The 18523-nt window shown below is 41.8% G+C and overlaps 2 protein-coding genes across 4 annotated transcripts in view; both read left to right on the top strand.

The window, feature by feature from the left end:
* The first annotated feature begins 13 nt into the window (after positions 1-13).
* Positions 14-14870, top strand: LOC125721016 (SR-related and CTD-associated factor 8-like). 2 transcript variants are annotated; one of them, XM_048996927.1, is made up of 19 exons: positions 14-158; positions 2386-2469; positions 6466-6510; positions 6644-6805; positions 7144-7336; positions 7941-8056; positions 8200-8432; positions 8605-8698; positions 9485-9571; positions 9692-9807; positions 9933-10126; positions 11258-11358; positions 12035-12148; positions 12248-12404; positions 12524-12657; positions 12815-12878; positions 12993-13052; positions 13306-13449; positions 13682-14870. In XM_048996927.1, exons 1-19 carry the CDS (start codon positions 129-131, stop codon positions 14299-14301), a joined length of 2748 nt encoding a protein of 915 aa, XP_048852884.1. In that variant the 5' UTR covers positions 14-128; the 3' UTR covers positions 14302-14870. The 2 variants fall into 2 exon arrangements, with proteins under 2 accessions (XP_048852884.1, XP_048852883.1); XM_048996926.1 differs by having other exon boundaries at positions 7938-8056.
* LOC125721014 (rho guanine nucleotide exchange factor TIAM2-like) overlaps positions 14339-18523 on the top strand; it is a 55229-nt gene continuing 51044 nt past the window's right edge. The window contains exon 1 of one of the 2 annotated variants that reach the window (XM_048996921.1): positions 14339-14474. The gene's annotated coding sequence lies outside the window, so the exon portion shown is untranslated. Of the gene's footprint in view, positions 14479-18523 lie in introns of both variants that reach the window. The other variant, XM_048996920.1, reaches the window with a different exon arrangement.

Genomic DNA, 18523 nt, shown 5'->3' with positions numbered 1-18523 from the left:
GGTATTTCTTCTCCAATCTTTTAGCCGCCATATCGGCCTGCCTTCTAGTCTACGTCAGACGGTGAGAGCTCTATAGTTTACGAAGTAATTTATCTACTGATAGCTGTTCCTCAGGTAAAATACACGCCATGGAAACCGTCAAAGCATTTAAGTGCGAGGTTTGTATTTTGTATGTCGGTTTATACGAAAAAATGTTTTCACTCCTGTTTTAAGCACGTGCTTAATTTGTGGTAAAGTGTGTTTTTTTTTGGTGGGAAAGGCTCGCACATCGGTGAAAACCAGACACGAAAAGGCTGATGATTTAGTAAGATATCTTTTTAAATAAGTTTGTACCAAACAGCACATTAGAACGAAGTATTTGCACATTTTCTTCCCATTTTTAACTATTGAGCTAAATGTTAATGAACTATAGACTTCAAATTAATTCGAATGTAAAAGCATAAATAAGGGCATAGGCCAATGCTTCTCAAACTCGGTCCTCAGGACCCACTGCCCTGCTTGTTTTCCAGCTAGAATTTAGGGATCATTGTTTTTTGAGAACCACTGGCATAGGCAGTTAAGCAAACTTCTATATAGATGTTACTGGAAAAAACGTTATAGCCTGTGTAATTTCGTAGTTTATAGTCAATTAAGTAGATAAAAATCAGATATGTTCAGTAATAAACAAAATACGCAATAAAGAAACTTTCTTTGTTAAATTACCTATACTTTGAGGGATTTTTGAGACATTCGACGCAAGGTTTACATTTTAAAGTGTAATTGAGGAATATATTGGTACGCGTTTCCGTTTTCTGAAGTGGGGAAAAATAGAGATGGACAAACGCGTAAGTAAGGGAGGCTTTCTCGATTCCACTCCCGAGTAGTTATGAAGAAACTTAACGTTAACGTGCAGTGTTCTTTTAGTTGTGTATATAAAAAAAAACAGAGACCCAAATACTTCGGTACTGTACTTAAGTAAAATTTTCGAGTATCTGTACTAGACTATTTTTGTGTAAACATAACTTACTACATTTTAGCATGAATATCTGTACTTTCTGCTACTTACATTATCAAATTAGGCTCGTTACTCTTGTTTCGTATAATTTAAATATCGTTTATTGGGGCATTTTGCCATTAATTTGACCTATTCCTGACCTATTCCGAATCAATAATGCGCGCCATCCAGACAACTTCACAGATTGGCTGAGGCTTAAAAACGTTTGTAAGCAAAAGACAATCCCATTGGTGTATTCGTTTTTGCGCATAATACACAACACTATAGACATAGTATAGCGAGAGAGAGAGCCTAAAACCAGGCGGCAACTGGGTGGAAAATGATATGATTGCAGTGGAAGAAAGAAGCTCGAAAAGAAAGTAGCTCGACGAAATGTCTAATATAACTGGTGAGGGTGTAAGTGGAGTCTTTAGGGACTCCCCGTAATTGAAAGATTGCAGGTTTGAAGCCCCTACCAGCAAGACACCACTGAGGTACCCTGAGCAAGGTACCGCCCCCAAGCACTGGTCCCCGTGTGCTGAATTAGCTGCCCCTTGCTATGTCACGTTGTCACATATGCAGAGGACACCTTTCGTTGTTGTGTGCTGTGGTGTGTCGGCAATGATCCCTAAATTCTAATTCTAGTATTTAACCTGTCATTGAGGCTTAACATTCCACTACCAGTCTCAGCTGTGTGCGAGAGACTGTTCAGCACAGCCGGGCTGATATTCACACCGAAAAGGGCATGCATTGATTCCAAGAACTTTTTCAAAGAAAATCAGCTTCTTTTGAAGCTAAACAGAGCATTCTGCTAGTCCTATGGCGTGTGCCTGAGTTCTTCTGGCTTGCACAAACACTTAATATATCTTGCATACACATAAAGTTTTTTGAACACCAAACACATTGAGTTTGTAATCTTTTACAGTACTATAATATTTTTGCATGATGTGTTTAGGAAAAAGTCAATCGTCATGTATAATAATGGTAATAGCCAATGCAGCTATAAGTATTTATGTGGCATTATTTTTCTCTGCTTGCGTTCTACATAATGCTTGGACATGGGGTCCAGTCAGCTTTGCTCTAAAATGGTGGTTTTGTCATTTGCAAGGGCACTTTATACCTTCAGAATGTTTTAGAACATGTACTTTCCACTTTAACTTGAGTAAAAAAAGTGAAGTCAATAATTCAACTTTTACTGGAGTGTTTTAAAAACATGTATCTATACTTCTGTTTGAGTGAAGAATGTGTACTTTTGACACCTCTGGATTTGCAGTAATATAAATGACTAGCACATAAAGCTTATTTGTTGTGAAATTTAAACCAAATTTCATAACTGAACTGATAATAATGACTACTGCATGAAGTTTTTCTGAGTTATTGTGTTGTTTATATAAATATTTCTTGTCTTTCAGCTATATTCGCTGAATGAGTATAGGCCTCCAATCTCCAAAACAAAGATGGCCAAGATAACCAAGATGGCTTTAAAGGCCAAGAAGGTTTGTAGGCAGATTTGTGCCCGGACCTGAGGTAACAGGGAGCGGGTAATGAAATGCAAAACGTTTTAGAAAGTGAGACACATTGTCTTTTTGGGCAGTCCGGGCAGTTTTTCAGAAATCTGTGGCTTTTCTGGGTTTAGTGCTGCAACCCATATGACCCAGTGTTGCAAGTTACAGTGGGGTACCAAGTGAAGGAAAAGGCACCAATTTTCGATGTATAGCAGCTGCTCAATATCATGCACTGGTTGTACACAAGTCTGCTTTAAAAATGAAACAATATGCACACCCCTAAGTGTCACGAGTCACATCAGCTTCCAGAAACTTTCCAGAAGTTGACGTCACTTAAACATGTTATATTTGTGGCATTTAATGAGCAACGGAGCATCCACTTTTTCATCTCCCTAAGCATTTTACCCTAGGCATTGTCAAACTGTACAGTGCTTACTCTGCCAGTACCCTTTAGGTTTACTCTTTTCAGCATGAATTTGTGTTTTCATCACATGAATCTCCAACTTAAGATTTCTTTACATTTCAATCAGCTACACAGAAGTCCTGCATTCTTGGAATGAGAGAAACTGAGTTTAGCATAAGTGTCTTAATGCAGTTGGAAATGCATGTTTGCAGTTATTTTTATGCTTGTAATGGGATTCGTAGTATTAGATTTTAATGGGACAGTTCGATTTACATAAAAGATGTTAAGAATTTCTGCTCAATGGGGTGCTGCTCCCAAGTTGTGACTGAAGCCTGGCAAATGAAGTAGCATGTGGACTGGGAACAGCTCCGTGTTCACCCATCACTCTCATTCAGGAATGGTTATCTCGGTGTCCATGGACGATCCAGATGCATTATCTATTCTCTGGTAATTCAGAAGTTTTATCCCAAATTATTTGTAAGCTAATCATGTAGGAAGAGTGTTTGGAAGTATCTCGCATACAGTCCTGGTGAAAAAGGTTGTGGGTTTTCACTTTTTTATTCTGGCAACATGACTATTCTCATGAAGGATAATTACCGAATATTTTCATATGTGGCCTTCTGCCTGTGTGGAGTTTCTGGAGCTCCTCAAAGACCTTTCCTGGACTTTACTGAGCATAGAAATTTTGTTTATCCTATTTGGGAGATACTGGGGCATCACTAGATAGACCAGTGTTTACCAACCCTGTCCTCGGGGAACCCCAGACAGTCCACATTTTTGCTTCCTCCCAGCCAATCAAGAACACCAAGTACCTAGTACAGGTGCGCTAGGAGCTGAGAGGAAGCAAAAACATGGACTGTCTGGGGTTCCCTGAAGACTAGGTTGGGAAACACTGAGATAGATCACTGCTTCTGTACAACATGCAGTCCTGAGTTGGTGTATTTTACCCTCAGTACTACAGTAGAAGATATAAAATGTGTGTGTATATTCTGCTGATCTATCCTCATTGACAAGTTAAAATAGGTAATTAAAATGCATAATTCTTATTGTTGCAACTTAAATGTGTTATTTATTAGTGAATTTCATATTTCCTTTCTGCCATCAACTTGCCAAAATGCAAAATATATTTTTGTATTACATGTACATGTTTGATTTCAATTTTTTTGTTTTTTACTACAGTTTGCAAATTGTCAAACACGTACATGAGCGGGTGCTAATTGTAGGGCTGTCTTATTTTCATCTGCATTGGATTACTGCTTTGAATTGTGCTTACAGCCTAATGGACAATTAATTGAATAAAATGTTGCTTATGTGCAAAGCTTTTTCTTCCTCTAAGGCACTTAAAGTACATTCATATACATACATACTTGCATACATATGTGGCACACCTGGCCATTTCAAATGGCACCGTAGTGTGTCGCAGCACAGTAGTTTAAAAACACTTGCCTGGATTACCTTCAGATAGGTGTTGAACAACAGACTGAGGCGTCTGTGCTTCTTGGCAATTGGCAGCGCTGCTCAGTACAGGCCCAATGGGCCCAGATCTCTCTCCTGCTAGTTTGGTCTCCTGGACATAGTCAAACAACTCTGTGTCAGTGTCTGTTGTTTAAAATCCTAAAATATAGTTATCAGCCCTGTGATACAGTATAGTTTGCCATTTACAGAGCAGTAAGATGTCAGCAGAGAGGATTCTCTGTATCAATAGTCAATGAATGATCTTGTTTGTTGATACAGAGGCAGTTTTGCAAATGTAATGGTCTGGTTTGAATCACCAAATACTTGTTTCTTGAAAGTGCTTGTGTCTATAGCTGTCACAATTACGCAATTAAACTTGATTATTCGATTATTAAAAAGCATCAGTTAAAATTTTCCTTCTCCATTACTCTGTTTGGCTGAAGGAAGGATGTGCATAGTGGATGAAGGTCCAGATAAAGAACGAAAGTATCAGTGCTGTGGATGCACGTAAAGTGACAGAAATTGCAATTTCATTCACCTTTACTGTAAAAGTAAAGGTGAATGAAATTGCAATTTCTGTCAGTTTTGCAAAGCAGAACTTAAATATCACCACAGAACGATAGCAATCCAAATACATCTTAAAAGAAAATGTTCGGATTTGACAGACTCACTTAATGTGAAGTTAGCCATAGATGTATGTCATTTAGCCTCTTAGAGTAGCCTAGCCTGTCTTTGTCATTACTTTAATCATTTTGCCTAATTTACATTCTATGATTCTCTATGTCAAAATAATCTCTGCTAAAACAAAGGTTAGTTCTGTTGCTTAACCGCACCCTCTTGCATAATACAGTAAGTATTAACCATACAAATTATACTGGAAAAAGTTTACATTGAGAGAATTTTAAAAAACTTTTTGCAATATTTATCTTTAGCACATTTTAAAAGACGGCAAGTGTCAAGCAATGTACTGCACAGTAAAGCTAAGATAAAACAAGCACTTGAGTTGAAAAATAAGTTCTATTTTGCTATATAGTTATCTACCAAGTTGCTGGTATTGCCATTAGTTGTGCCAATACACACACAGCAGTGCTGACGTTACTTGCTTTTGCTCAGTATTCTCTCTATAAAATAAAAAAAAACATTTCCATATAGCAAAAGACTGCCTTTATTGTGACCAGTTATTCACTTTTCACCTCTAATGAGGAGTGAATCAAACTTAAAGGATGTGAATGATTATGATTGTCTTAGAGTGCACATGCAGTGCTCTTGCAAAAAGCAGTAAACTTTAGACTGATTTTTTTAAACATACTAGATAATGCTGAAAAGGAACTATTGTTAAAATTTGATTTGAATCCAGCAGATTATTGCAGTCCTTGTCATGTGACATGCATGAAACAGCATGGCAATATTAACATTACACATCGTACAAGCCTGTTAGGGAGGCACAGTGGCCAGTGGGAAACACTGTTGCTGCACACTCCCCCCTTTGTGTATGTGGAGTTTGCATGTTCATTCTGTGTGTGCCTGGCTTTTCAGCAGATTCTCTGGTTTCCTTGCACTGTGCAGAAACATGCAACATACGTATACTGGAATGCTTAAATCGCCTGCTATTCCATGTGCACCCTGCATTGCTTAGTTTGTTCTTGCTTTGTGCCAGTTGCAAAATGTTATGTTTTATATATTATTATATACCCATGGTTGTCAGTTGTGGTTTTCTAAAGGAACTTCAGACGTACTGTGTGTTCTGTGGACTAAAGACTCCTGTCATTGCAAAATGCATGTGAAGTGTGCCAGGCATTTCTGAAGCCCTTTCTGAAAAATGTTAGAACACCCAGGAAGGCTGACTGAGACTCCTCAACCAAAACACAAATATCTGTTTGTAATGTATATGTTGAGTCTTAGAGAATCAAACCAACTCATGCCAGTATGACCTTTTTCCCACAGCCGGCTCTTTGCAGAGCCTTTTCTATATATTCTGTCAGGGACCCTTGAGCTCTCTGTTTGTTGAATTTTCGGGAATGCCTTACACTTTCCCTGCAGACACAAACGTTCATAGTTTCTGGCCCCAAGAATAGCCAAGAAATATGTTTCTTTTTTCTATCGCAACAATTCACTGATTTTTCTTTCAGTTCTACAAACACGTTGTCCAGAGTGTGGAGAAATTTATTCAAAAAGTGAGTATCTCGTACCAAATTTCGCTAAGGTTTTCAGTGTGATTCACCATCAGCAGCATATTGTGATTTCCTTACTGCTGCTTAATTACACTTACAGATCACACACTTACATCATTATTGTCATGATTTTCAGTGTAAGCCAGACCACAAGGTTCCAGGGCTCTATGTCATTGACTCAATCGTGCGCAAGTCCCGGCACCAGTTTGGTCAGGAGAAGGACATGTTTGGCCCGCGATTCAGCAGGAACATCACAGCCACCTTTCAGGACCTACAGCGCTGTCCCTCCGCTGACAAGGTGCCACTTCCTGTCTGCAGTGCTTTAGTTATTCAGTAGAATGGGCATTGTGTTCATTCTGAAAAAGCCAGCTTTGTGACGACTTCCACTGGCAGTGTCTGTTCAGTGGGCATTAATAAAACAGGATTGGCCTGCAATTTAGTTCTTGAATAAATTAAGATGGCACAAATCTGTAAATGTGTATCTACTAGTAATGCTGTCTGTATTTCTACTGTCTCTCCATTTGCATTTGTTCATCTGTTGGCATTTGCATATCTATCTTTGCATATATGTGCTTGCGATTCTATATCTGCATATGTCTCTGCGTGTGTCTGCTTACCTGCATGTCTGCTTTGCAGAGTAAGATACTGAAGGTCCTGGCCCTGTGGCAGAAGAACGCCGTCTTCAGCAGTGACATCATGCAGCCCCTTTTGGACTTGGTGGCTGGTTGGAGCTCGCCCCCGGTTTCTGACGCTTCAGCCATCACATCCAGTAGCATGGACCCCGCTGATGCCTCCAGCCTATGCCAGATTGCGGGGGCCCCACCCACAGGTGAATCGCATTGTGTTACAATGAGACCATTATGACCTTGATGGCCTTTACAGTATAAAGGGAAAAAAAAGGATGAGGTACTATTGTTGACCTGTTATTTATGCTTTTCAACATCTAGATATATTTATCTGACAGATGCTTTTCCTATAAGTGAGGTTGATGGTATTTCATGGCAGTCAAGTAATCAACTTAGGTACCAGTGCTGCTTGGCTGAGTTTCAGTGTGTGACAAGGAACAAGTGCAATCTCCAAATCCATGATTCAGTTCAGGCCTCTGTTTTGGAGCCATGGTTCAGTTTTTACCTTGGGTTATTTTTTAGATTAATACAGAACCGTTACGCTATTAGTTAGAATGTGTGGTAACTTTTTGTCCTAACAGTGCAAATGCACGTAAAATAAGTATGCAAATGTTTACATGTTTACCAGTTATGTCAGTCCCTGCTTATACAATATGCCGCCACATAGAAAGACCCCAAAAAGAGCTGTTCAGGTCAAACTGGACGTGGTTCCTACAGTTACACACTACGAGGAGCTATAACCCAGCCACAGCAGGTGCAGACTGAACAGCTCAGTGGTCAAATGAGCCCCAGTGTTTTCTGTAGTAGCCAGTACCGGCCCAGCTGATGCAGAGCAGAGCTACCCAGGCCAGGCCTTGCTGATGAACAGCGCCGAAACCATCAACTTCGTGAGGCACGTGCTGGAGAGTCCTGAGGGGCAGCAGGTGGGCGGGGCTCCCTGGGGCTAGAAATCAGGCCGTGGTTAATGGTGCCCTCTCTGCAGGAGTGTCTGGACTGCTGTTTACACTGTGTGCATGTGTGCACGTGCGTGTGCGTGTGTGAATGCGCTCCTGCCGTCTCCCATCAGTTGGTCCGGAATCTTCAGCTCCAGCAGAAGCGGAATCCCCAGTGCTCTCTGCTCCAGTCCCTCGATGCTGGCCTGGTGGTCCAGCTGCAGGCCCTGAGCTCCAAGCTCATGGTGGGTACAGACCCCAGGGTGCCCAGCACCCCCGAGTGGGGGCCATCCTCTGTTAGCAGGCTGATGTTGGAGACAACAGAAGGATCTGGAAAGCAGGATGCCGGAAAAGGTTCCTCCCAGCCGTGAGTGCCTCTGCATATAGTAATGGCTGGCCTGACTTTCTCAAAAGCAGGCTGGCTTATTTACATAGCTTGGCCTTAATGACCCAGTGCCCCTGAATTCCACATTGTTGAATCGCTACTGCTGTCAGCTGTGCAGGGTGATGATTTCTGGACTCTTTTTCTTTTTGTGTAGTCAAACCATTTTGGAGCCTATAGCAATGTGTCAGTCCCCCTCTTCAGCTGAGAAGCGGGACCTGGATCACAAACAGAATCACCAGCCTCCTGAGGTACCAGCTGTTACCGTTTGACCTGAGAAGCGGGGTCCTTTTTTCTTTTCAAAGATTTATACTACCAGTCAAGTTTTTGCACACCACAGGTTTTTACCACTTTTACATTTATTTCATAAACTTCTGATTTATTCTTAAGCATTGGAATGTTGAGTAAACAACTATAAATGAAAATGTCAAATAAAAGAAGTTTATTTTATAACATGGAGAGAATATGTAACAGTGCATATCTGACTCTTATTAACTGGTTGTGTGTTGATGGCATAGTCAGATTCTGGGCTGTCCTTTAAATGCACTAGTAAACTTTCATCCCATGAAACAGCAGTATTTTATGTTCCTTATAGAAAAAATGCTCCAAATTTTCTCTGCTGTTATAACTGCTAGAGGAGGTTGCTTTGAATCAAAGATATAACGTGTTTTTGCTATACAAGGTACTCAAATGGTGAACATAATGTAAATTTATTTGTTAGCAAAGAATATCGAGTGTATTTTTAGTAAGTGTTAAGTGATTTGAAAATCTCATTGTGTGCAAAAACTCAACTGGTAGTGTAGTGCAGATGCCTTAGTATCAGCTTGCTTGTGGGCTGTTTCATAGTGGCCTTTAATTTGTATGCAGTTACTCTCTATAAATTCCCCTTTGTCACATGGATTCTCAGTGATTCTTGTGAATATTCCACAGTATTATTCTAGTCTGGAGTCAAATTACATGTGCCTTCCCAGCACCCTTTGAAAATTCCTTCATAGTCACAATGCGCGGCAGTTTCACAGGGCACTGGCTTTTTCCAGACATCATCTGGGGTGGCTGTGCCTTCTGAGATAACCATCCATCAGGAGCCAGTGGAGGCTGATGGTAGAATGTTCTGTAAGCAGCTGGTGAGCTTTCTGAGCCCCGTCCCCCTTGCCAAGAGCCCTGGCTCCACCCGTCTTTAAAAACATCACCTATGTCCTCAGTCTGCTGGCCAGAGCATTAAGCTGTGTTTGTCTCCCTTCAAGAATCAGGATCCATGTGAGGACGACAGCACTATGGAAAGAAAGACAATGGAGTCTAAGAATGAAGCAGCAGGAAACATGAGGCAGCCGTCTGGGTTGTGGAGCAGGTTGCGGTCTAGGTCATTGTCAGCTTCAGATGAGGGCATCACGGGCCCAAACCTTCATGTCTGATTGTTCTTCCTAGCTGGGGTGGCTATGAACCTCATTTGTAAAGTAATAAAAGTTTGGCTTTTTACTGCCACAGGTCTCCAAGGAAACGGGGGTCAAGGTCTCTCTCGGGCTCCTGTAAATGTGAGCTCCGTGACTGGTCAACCTCTTCTCCTGGGGAATGCAGTAGAACATCTTCATGCTCCTGCTCAAGTGAGCAATGCACCTATGGGCGAGAAAGTGGGCAGCGGCAGAAAGAGCTGCCCCCAGTCCGCCCAAGAACACTAAGTGGTAAGGGGCAGAATCATTCTGGTCAAAGCCATGGTACAAGTATCCACTATACAAAAGTAGGGTGTTCCTTTGAAACCTCTCGTAAGCCAAAATAGTGTAAACTGAAGAAACAGTCATGGTTAACTCTCATGGGAAAAATTTTTGGCAATTTCCAGACTGAAAAAACCTACCCAAATCATGTCAAACACACAAAACCTAAAATATCACTAACATATAGTAAAAGCAGGAATGATACAATATATATACACAGTCTATACTCTCACAGGCAGATATAATGTATGTGCAGTGTAGTTTCACCTGAATCAATACACTCATGTCATTTAATGACTGATACTTTTAGTGGTGCATCATTAGGCAATTTCAATGTTGCAATGTAATGAATACATCCTTGAGTGTACTTGCACAAACTTAGATGGTATAGCCTGCTACACACATAGGCTACAGTAAACTTTTTTTATAAGTAAAGAATGTACTCTGATTAGTGCGGTATAGTAAATGCATAAATCAGTAATATAGTTATCAAGTATTGTGCATGGTACGTAATTGTGTGTGTGTGTGTGTGTTATACTTTTATATAACATTAGGTTTGTCTACACCAGCATCACCACAAGCACGTAATGCATTGCGCTGTGACATTACGATAAGTACGACATCACTAAGTGGTAGGAATTTTTCAGCTTCATTACAATCTTATGGGACTGCCGTCATATGCAGTGCATCTGCTGTGTAGTTGGCTTGTTAATAAACAAAAGTGAAATGCTATTTTCACTTTTCGTTGCTCTTCCGATTAGAGAAAAAGGTGCTAATGTAGGTCTTTTATAAAAGCGATGTAAAGCGAACAGTCAAAAAGCATGTTTCTCCTGTACTCAAGTGGGTGCAGTTCTTTATTTCAGCGAATTTAGCGTTAGTAATATTCACTTCCATAGTAGATTTTGACCATAAATTCACCATGTACTGTAAATTCCATTCCCTCATAATAAAGGTTGCACATCATTCATACATTATACATTGATTTTTACATTACTTTTTTGATACACTGATAACTTGATGAAGACAACGCAGGTTCCCCTGCTGATTAGTGATCTGTTACGAGTGACCATGTGAGCGTTTTTTTTTTCCCTCCTGCTTCAGTGTGCAGTTCGACACTCCGTGTGAGACGGCTTGGTGGCCTGCTCACTGAGGAGGACGTTGCCAGTCTCTGCGAGGAGTTCGGCCCCATCGAATCCATTCAAGTCAGTTTGCTCTGCTTTGCCATCACTGCAAATGGACGTTGTGAGCTTTCATTGTGACCCTTGGATTCTGCTGTTTATAACATTCTGGGTCAGAAGTTTTTGTAGTTATTTTTTCCCCACAGTCGTAGGATTTATACAAGAAATAATCATAACATAGAGGTACACTTACATTAATTACTCAGAAGCCAAGAATATCAGTGAACTGGGTCTAACTAAAACATTCAGAAAGTTGATTTCAATTACAACATAACTCTACTAATAGTACTTTTCCACTGGCATACAGGAACTGAGCTGTACCCAAGCCATACTGCAACGAGACATTAGTTACAGCATGGTTCCAGGTTGATTCAGTATTCCACTGCAGAAGGGTCTGCTTGCTGAGTTTGGAAAGCAACAGTGACGCATAACTGAAGAGATGCTTATTTGCCGTTCACACGGTGTACATCATGATTTACTATGTGCAATTTTTTTTCAAATTTTTTTACTGTGTGCTAATTTCCTCTAGCTTGTCTTTCAGAATTGCCCTGTTATACAAGTATCAAACGTTAGTTTTGGTTTTCTTTCTGTGGGTGCTCTTTTTAGTTATGGGAATCCTTTCTTTGGTTGAATTGCTTCCAGACTTGACAATTTAAGGAGGTGGAAATAGCGTGAGAGGAAGGTATTTCATTGCTTGCAGATTATTGCACCTGGGGACTGTGCCCATGTCTGCATGGTGCACAGAGCGGATGCCCACCGTGCCCTGCAGGAGCTGCGTATGCGGTCCCATGAGATCGGATCCCCTGCCGTTGCTGTGAGAGTCCCACCTGCATTCTGTTTATTGCTTCTAAGAGGCATTGGCAGTGTAGCCCCTATGTGGATCATGGTGTGTGACTGATGTGCTGCTGCTCAGGTCTCCTGGGCTCTGAACAGGGGGGTGAAGCTGGAGTATCATCACCAGTGGGATGAAGACCTGGGGGTGACCTACATCCCCTGGGGGAGTGTGAACCAGCACGACCTGGCCAGACTGGCGCAGGGAGGCGCCATCGACGGGGAGACTGTGGACAGCGGTGAGCCTGGCTGCTGCGTGGCCTTGAACAATGGGGTATATGTGACCACAAAGACAGAGTGATCTGTCACAGTGCTTAGTCATTTTAGTCTGTATTTGGGGGTGGTGTTTTTCTGACAGACTGTGAGATGGTCCTCCAGATGGCATCGTCCTGGGGGCCTGAGGGACACGCCCCTGTGATCTTGGAGCCTGGAGCCCACAGTAACGCTCAGGCCATATCCCCTGGAGAGCCTGTTGCCGAGGCTCCTATGCAGGTATCATTAGAGCTCCGGAGCGCTCTGACCGCCCAGGGAGCTACTCGCATTCCCCTCTGCAGTACTTCCGAAAGCACGAGGTCCTTGTTCTCATGCATGACGGTCTGTATATTAGAGGCCTCCCTGCCCGTGTTGCCTCAGATTTCCATCATTGCAGGCTCCCCCATTACCAGATTCTGGTCTTCCACGGCTGAGCTGTGCCGCCCCCAAGACCTTTCAAGGTGAGTCTGCAGAAGGTTTGCTTTTGGTCTTCAGCTGTTCTGGATAGCCTGCTGTGCCGCTGGATGTGTCATCATTAAAACATGTAAATCAGAGCCTGTCTTTGTCCTATGCAGAGCTCCCGTCTGCCTCTGCAGTGCCTCCAGTGGCCTCTGGTCCCCCATCCAAGTTGTCCTGTAAGTATGCCATCTGCATAGTCAGCTGATCTGCCTCTGATCAGCAGTGTTTCTCAGGTAAACCTTGGCAGCAGCGGTACTAAAGTAATATCTTTATTCTGCCATTTGTCGAATTCTAATGTTTTTCAGCATAATCAGAGGGAATCGTCATCAATGTCACACATGCCATTTTTTTTAATTAATGATTAACCTGAATTCTAAATGAGATATTACAGCTTTGAATTCTCCCTACAATTAAACCCCTGGTCTCCAGCAACCCTGGAGATCTCCCAGAACAGTGTGGACATGGTCACCACAGACTCTGCAGTCTATGGAGCAGGGACCTCATACTCCTGTCTGGACACAGACCCTCAGGCTGCTGTCGAGCCCAATGGCGCCACGCAGGGGACGCCACAAGGTACCAAGGCTGCCCAGTGGTTTATAGGCACCCGGCTGAAATCCTGCATGACGTGGCCAGAGGTTCAAAGGGGTTTGATCCGGGTACCCTTAGCAGAGAAGTAGGCTCCTTTCTCTTGGCTGGTCTTGTACACTTGGTGCTGAGGACAGGTAGAGATGGATGAATGATGATGGGAGTTGATTTTGTCTGTAGTGTAAATAAAAAGCTTGTGCTCTCCTATCTCCCTGCTCAGGGGTGCCGGCCTCCACACAGTACAGTGTGGGACTCCTGGGCTCGTGTCCGTCAGTGTTCCTGCAGCAGACAAACATGGGCCTCTTGAAGGTGCCCAGGGCCCAACGTATGGTGGGCCCACCAGGGGTGACCCGATGGCCACTCCTACCCCCGGAGCTGCACGTCCCCAGCCCTGCCCCCCTTAGTGTGCCAAGAGGGTCTAGGAGGCCCACCTGTTGGCCAGGCACTCGGCCAGCCAGTCCTGACATTGTGCCCATTGACAGCACGATTTGGGGACATCGCTTGCCTAATTGCAGGGCCCGCATCATGGCACCTGCAAACCTCCATAGTAGGAGCCCCTTCCTGGCAGACTGGAGGAAACACTGGCCAGGACCACCCAGGGGAAACTTGGAAATGCTGGAGATGGGAGGATCTCCCTGGGTGGGGCCCAGAGGCTTTCAGAGCTGCCGCCCACATCCTTACTGTTATATCCCAAAATGGTCTGAAGATGGAACCAGGGGAGGAAGACGAGGAGGAGGAGGAAGATGGCCGGCCAGAGGTCTGGTGGGTCGACAGCTTGGGCCTGACAACTGCCTGCCCAGAACAGGGTCAGAGGGGGATGATAACTCAGAAAGCTTGTAGGACAGAGAATGGGAGCTGGATCAAGCAAGGATGATAGAGACCGCAGCATGTAGGGGGAGAACAGAACCTGACGAGTGGAGCGACTTTATCCTCCCTGGGAAAACACCCAGGAAGCAGAGGCCCGCAGTGACTGGAAGAGGGCGTGGCCACTAAGGAGGCGCAGCCATCACTCAGTAGGTAAACGCCAATATTCTGATGCTTTAAAATAGGTGAAAGAGTGACCTCTCCTCCCGAAAACTCATTTGTTCATGTTTTTGTTGATGTGTAGCCTCTGGATTAAATGGCATGTCACTGTCACTGAGGTTAATAGCAAAAAAAAGAATGTAATTCAAAAGTGAGCAATGACATGCTTTGATTTTTTGATATTTATGGATTAATTGGGCTGTTTAAAATAGGATGTGATATCAAATGCTGCCTTCTTGTGGCCATTTCTCCCTTTTTTATATTTCCTGAAGTTCGCTGAGTTTCTGCTCTTTGTAGAGAAAATGCATTCCTCATTTATATTGTGATTTACGGTCAGAATGGTGTTGCATTTCAGTTTAAAGATTAAAATATGTCATCCCCATCAAGACTGTATTATTTTTACAAAAAGGTAAGTAAAATGATGACAAAGCAAAAAGGATTAATGAGAAAGGGCTGTGTTTTGGTGTATATTGCTTATAAAATATTTTTTTAAACTTGTCATCCAGTCAGGGTATAGTTCAGAAAATGTGTTTTGAGCTCGGTACCTGGAGACGTTAATTGTACAAAACGGCTGCTTCATAGTTTGGTCAATTAACATGGTTGTATGATTTTAATTAGCTAAGGTAACTACAATTGAAACCGCTGTAGTGATCACGTCTGTCTGGGTGAATTTGATCACTATAAGCAGATCGTTATAGCCGTGTTTTTTTTGTCTCAAGCAGATTACCATTTAGTTGACATTTGTACATTTCATGAGTAAGGTAAAGTGGACAGCGTCTCTACTTCATTTTCTTGACAATTTCAAAATATAGTACAACTGTTTGAAACGCCTTTCATATTACAGTACTGTATAAATTAAATTACTGAACTGTGTATAATTCAAATATGCTTTACAGTACTGTACATAATATTCAATTCAATTTTATTTATACAGTGCATTTTCACAATGTTGTCTCAGAGCGCTTATTGTAGTTTCGCTGCTGTATTTCGGTGACTTGTCTTTGCCGGTATAAGCTTTGAGTCTGTATTTGTCATTTAGAGAATTATTTTTTCCTGTCATGTTTTCCATGCAAACAGCAGGTAGCCTCTGGTAGCTAGCCAGAAGCAGGCAGGTTACCACAAGGCAAGGTAGGGTGATCAAAGTAAAGAAACGCAGCTTTAATTGTTACTGTATGTTATGTTATCGTCGGCGATGCCGTGTATCTTTCTCATGTATTTCAGTTCATAACTCGCTGAAATCTTATTGTAGAAACATGAAAAAACTCTGACTAAATCCATAATCTGTCTTCTTTTCAAAACATCCTTTTTTGGAAGTATTGAAGTTTTTAAAATTAGGTTAAATCTCCAAAAAGTAAACCTTGTCACGTTTATTTTACCTGCATCAGGGTGTGTAGTGCCGCCCTCACCTGAAGATCACTATTCGCATTCTAAATAGCTGGATTAGCACGTATTCAAATCATATTCGCATGGTAACTTGATGAACAACACGATCCAGATACATCCCCTTCTGTGCTATAAATGGGGGTGGGGGGTGTGTGGCCAGGTGTGAATGGCTGATGCGTACACACGAAAATTGCTAAATATTCAATGAAAGGAGCTAGAAATGGTCACATGAGTTAGCTTTTTCTTATTTATTTGTCCAACGGAATGTTGTAACTACACCAGTTAGTCATCATGTACCCATGATTTTGGTGATCAGATATCTGGGATCAAATCAAACTTCCACCATTGCTTACTATGTACTTGTATAATGTCTCTGCAAGTGTTCCAAACTGCATTTTGCAATGTCTATTGTCAAATTACAAACTTCACATGAATCTGACATATTTACAAAGTACACTAAGATTAAGATGAGTTTAATGCCAAAACAAAACATTTTGCCATGAAATAAGTTTGATATTGAATGAAATGTGACCATGCCCCAATCATTGAAAGTGTGTTCCCTACTCCTAGACCCCGGAGGGTTAAAAAGACCCGAGATGAACACTCTAAACGGACTTTCTGATTACTATAAGCATTTTATTTCCAAAGTATTTGTATAGGAATGATTCTGTCCTAAGCTTTTTGAGCAAGCGGTTGTTCACTATAACCGTGATCGATATAAGCGGTTCCCACTGTATTTGAAATGCAGCCCATTAAATGTCACTATAATGTGGATTCACATTAACCTTTGGTTTCCTCTGGATTCTGGTAAAAGTCACTGTAACCGCTGTTATTTTAACAGTAAGTAGACCGATTGCTCAGGTGCCTACGAATGTTACTCAGTATAATAAGACTTTGGGTTTAGGCAACTTGTGTGTGTGGCCTGCCGAGGGATGCAGTCTTATGAGCATCACGACTGTGCTCTGGAAAACATTGCATTGCAGAAGGTCGCTAACCCTGTCCTAAGTTGGGTGATGTTTAACTATGAAGTTCCATGGAGGCCCACTAGAGGGTGGTGAAGGGCTTTTTGGGACAATGAATTTCACTAGACAGGCATTTTATTCACATATCTGCAGATCTTACATCTGTCTTAGTCACAGCTGTAAGTGATTCAAAGCAAAAGAGAACACAAACAGTGTTAGCGTACAGATGAGTTGTCCTGCTTTCATTCTCAGGCTGAAGGAAGTTTTCTGCTTACGATGTGTTGAAATTCAGAGGCCAGAGAATTTCAGGAAGGAAAATGTACAGGAAGACCATGTCAGTAAGGCACTCAGGCCTATGTGCAGCTGGCCAGGCAGCATTTTGGAGCCAGTCATGGAAATGCTGTGAAGGATAATGACACTAACCTGAAATCAGGTGCAGGATGTGGCATTTACATCCATCACTGTGGGAAGTCGGTGTCAGTCCAACCCTGGCGTGACAATAGGCTTTGATAACTCACAATCTGGGTGTATCTGTGACGAGTCACACTGGACAGGAAGACATTTGTTGCGCGTACCTTCTGAAACCTTTTGATTTTGCTAGCTTTTGTGGTTTGTGTTTGGGAGCCCTTCATTCATGGTGTTTAAAGGTTTTGTTCGGACTTGTCCATAGCCAGTTTATACAACATATCTTTTATAACTGGAATATGCAGTTTTCAAAAAGAAATGTACAATATATATGAAGTTTATATTTCTACAGTGGACTTAGATGTGTGAAAGCTATGAAATTATTTGGATTCCTTAAGGGATTATAGTGAAACAGTGTTCACTTTGTTCATTGGCATGGGCTCAATTAAATTCTCAAGTACATTTTTATTAGTCTGTTTTAATGTGTTAAACACATTAAAATGTGTGTGTTTCATTTCTCTATGAATGAACGGCTTGGGCACACACCTCATTTTTTAGGTATTACCATGGAGAAAAAAAACAACCATTCTTTTCTATGCAACCAGCCAAATCTGCACCTGCTTCAGAAATCAACAGCACCCTTCAGCCACTGTCCCAGAGACCCAGTAATGGTCAGGGGTGTGTGTGTGTTTGTGTTCAAATTAGGCAAACAGGACAAAGGAGCTCACATCACAAACATGGCTGTGGTTCTTTATGAATGCAAAAGTTTATAAATTTAAGTTTTTGTGGGGGGAGGCTCTCACACTAGATTAAAAACATTTTATGAACACCAGTATAAACTATTCTATTCCATTATAACCTTGGCTTTTCATTAATACATACCATTAATCTTGGATTTGTTGATTAATGACCAGCTGGGCACCCAGACAGTTATGAACCCTGACATTGGAAATCAGTGTAATTAATTTGCAGGTGTCATCTGCTAATGCTTATTCATAGACACCTACAGCTGCAGTGATGCCTTCATCTTTGAAGAGAAGCTCTAGTGGAGTATCACATGTTGGATGGCGTCATCCAATGACATAATATTACAAAAAGCCCAGTGAGAATAAATTGGAACCAAATGGTAACATTCCAATAGCACACTGTGGGATTGAAAAGATAATTCATAAAAATCCTTTGTGATTCATTAATGTGTATGTGCTGCAAGATTTGACCCTTTGACTACACTACCCTACATTATATGGGCCTAGCATTTTATAGCACGAAAACCAGTGGCACCAAGAAAA

This window comes from Brienomyrus brachyistius, unplaced genomic scaffold (genome assembly GCF_023856365.1).
Source record: "Brienomyrus brachyistius isolate T26 unplaced genomic scaffold, BBRACH_0.4 scaffold27, whole genome shotgun sequence".
NCBI classification, from domain to species: domain Eukaryota; kingdom Metazoa; phylum Chordata; class Actinopteri; order Osteoglossiformes; family Mormyridae; genus Brienomyrus; species Brienomyrus brachyistius.
The sequence above is the reverse complement of the archived record's forward strand: the minus strand, read 5'-3'. Positions and strand labels throughout refer to the sequence as shown.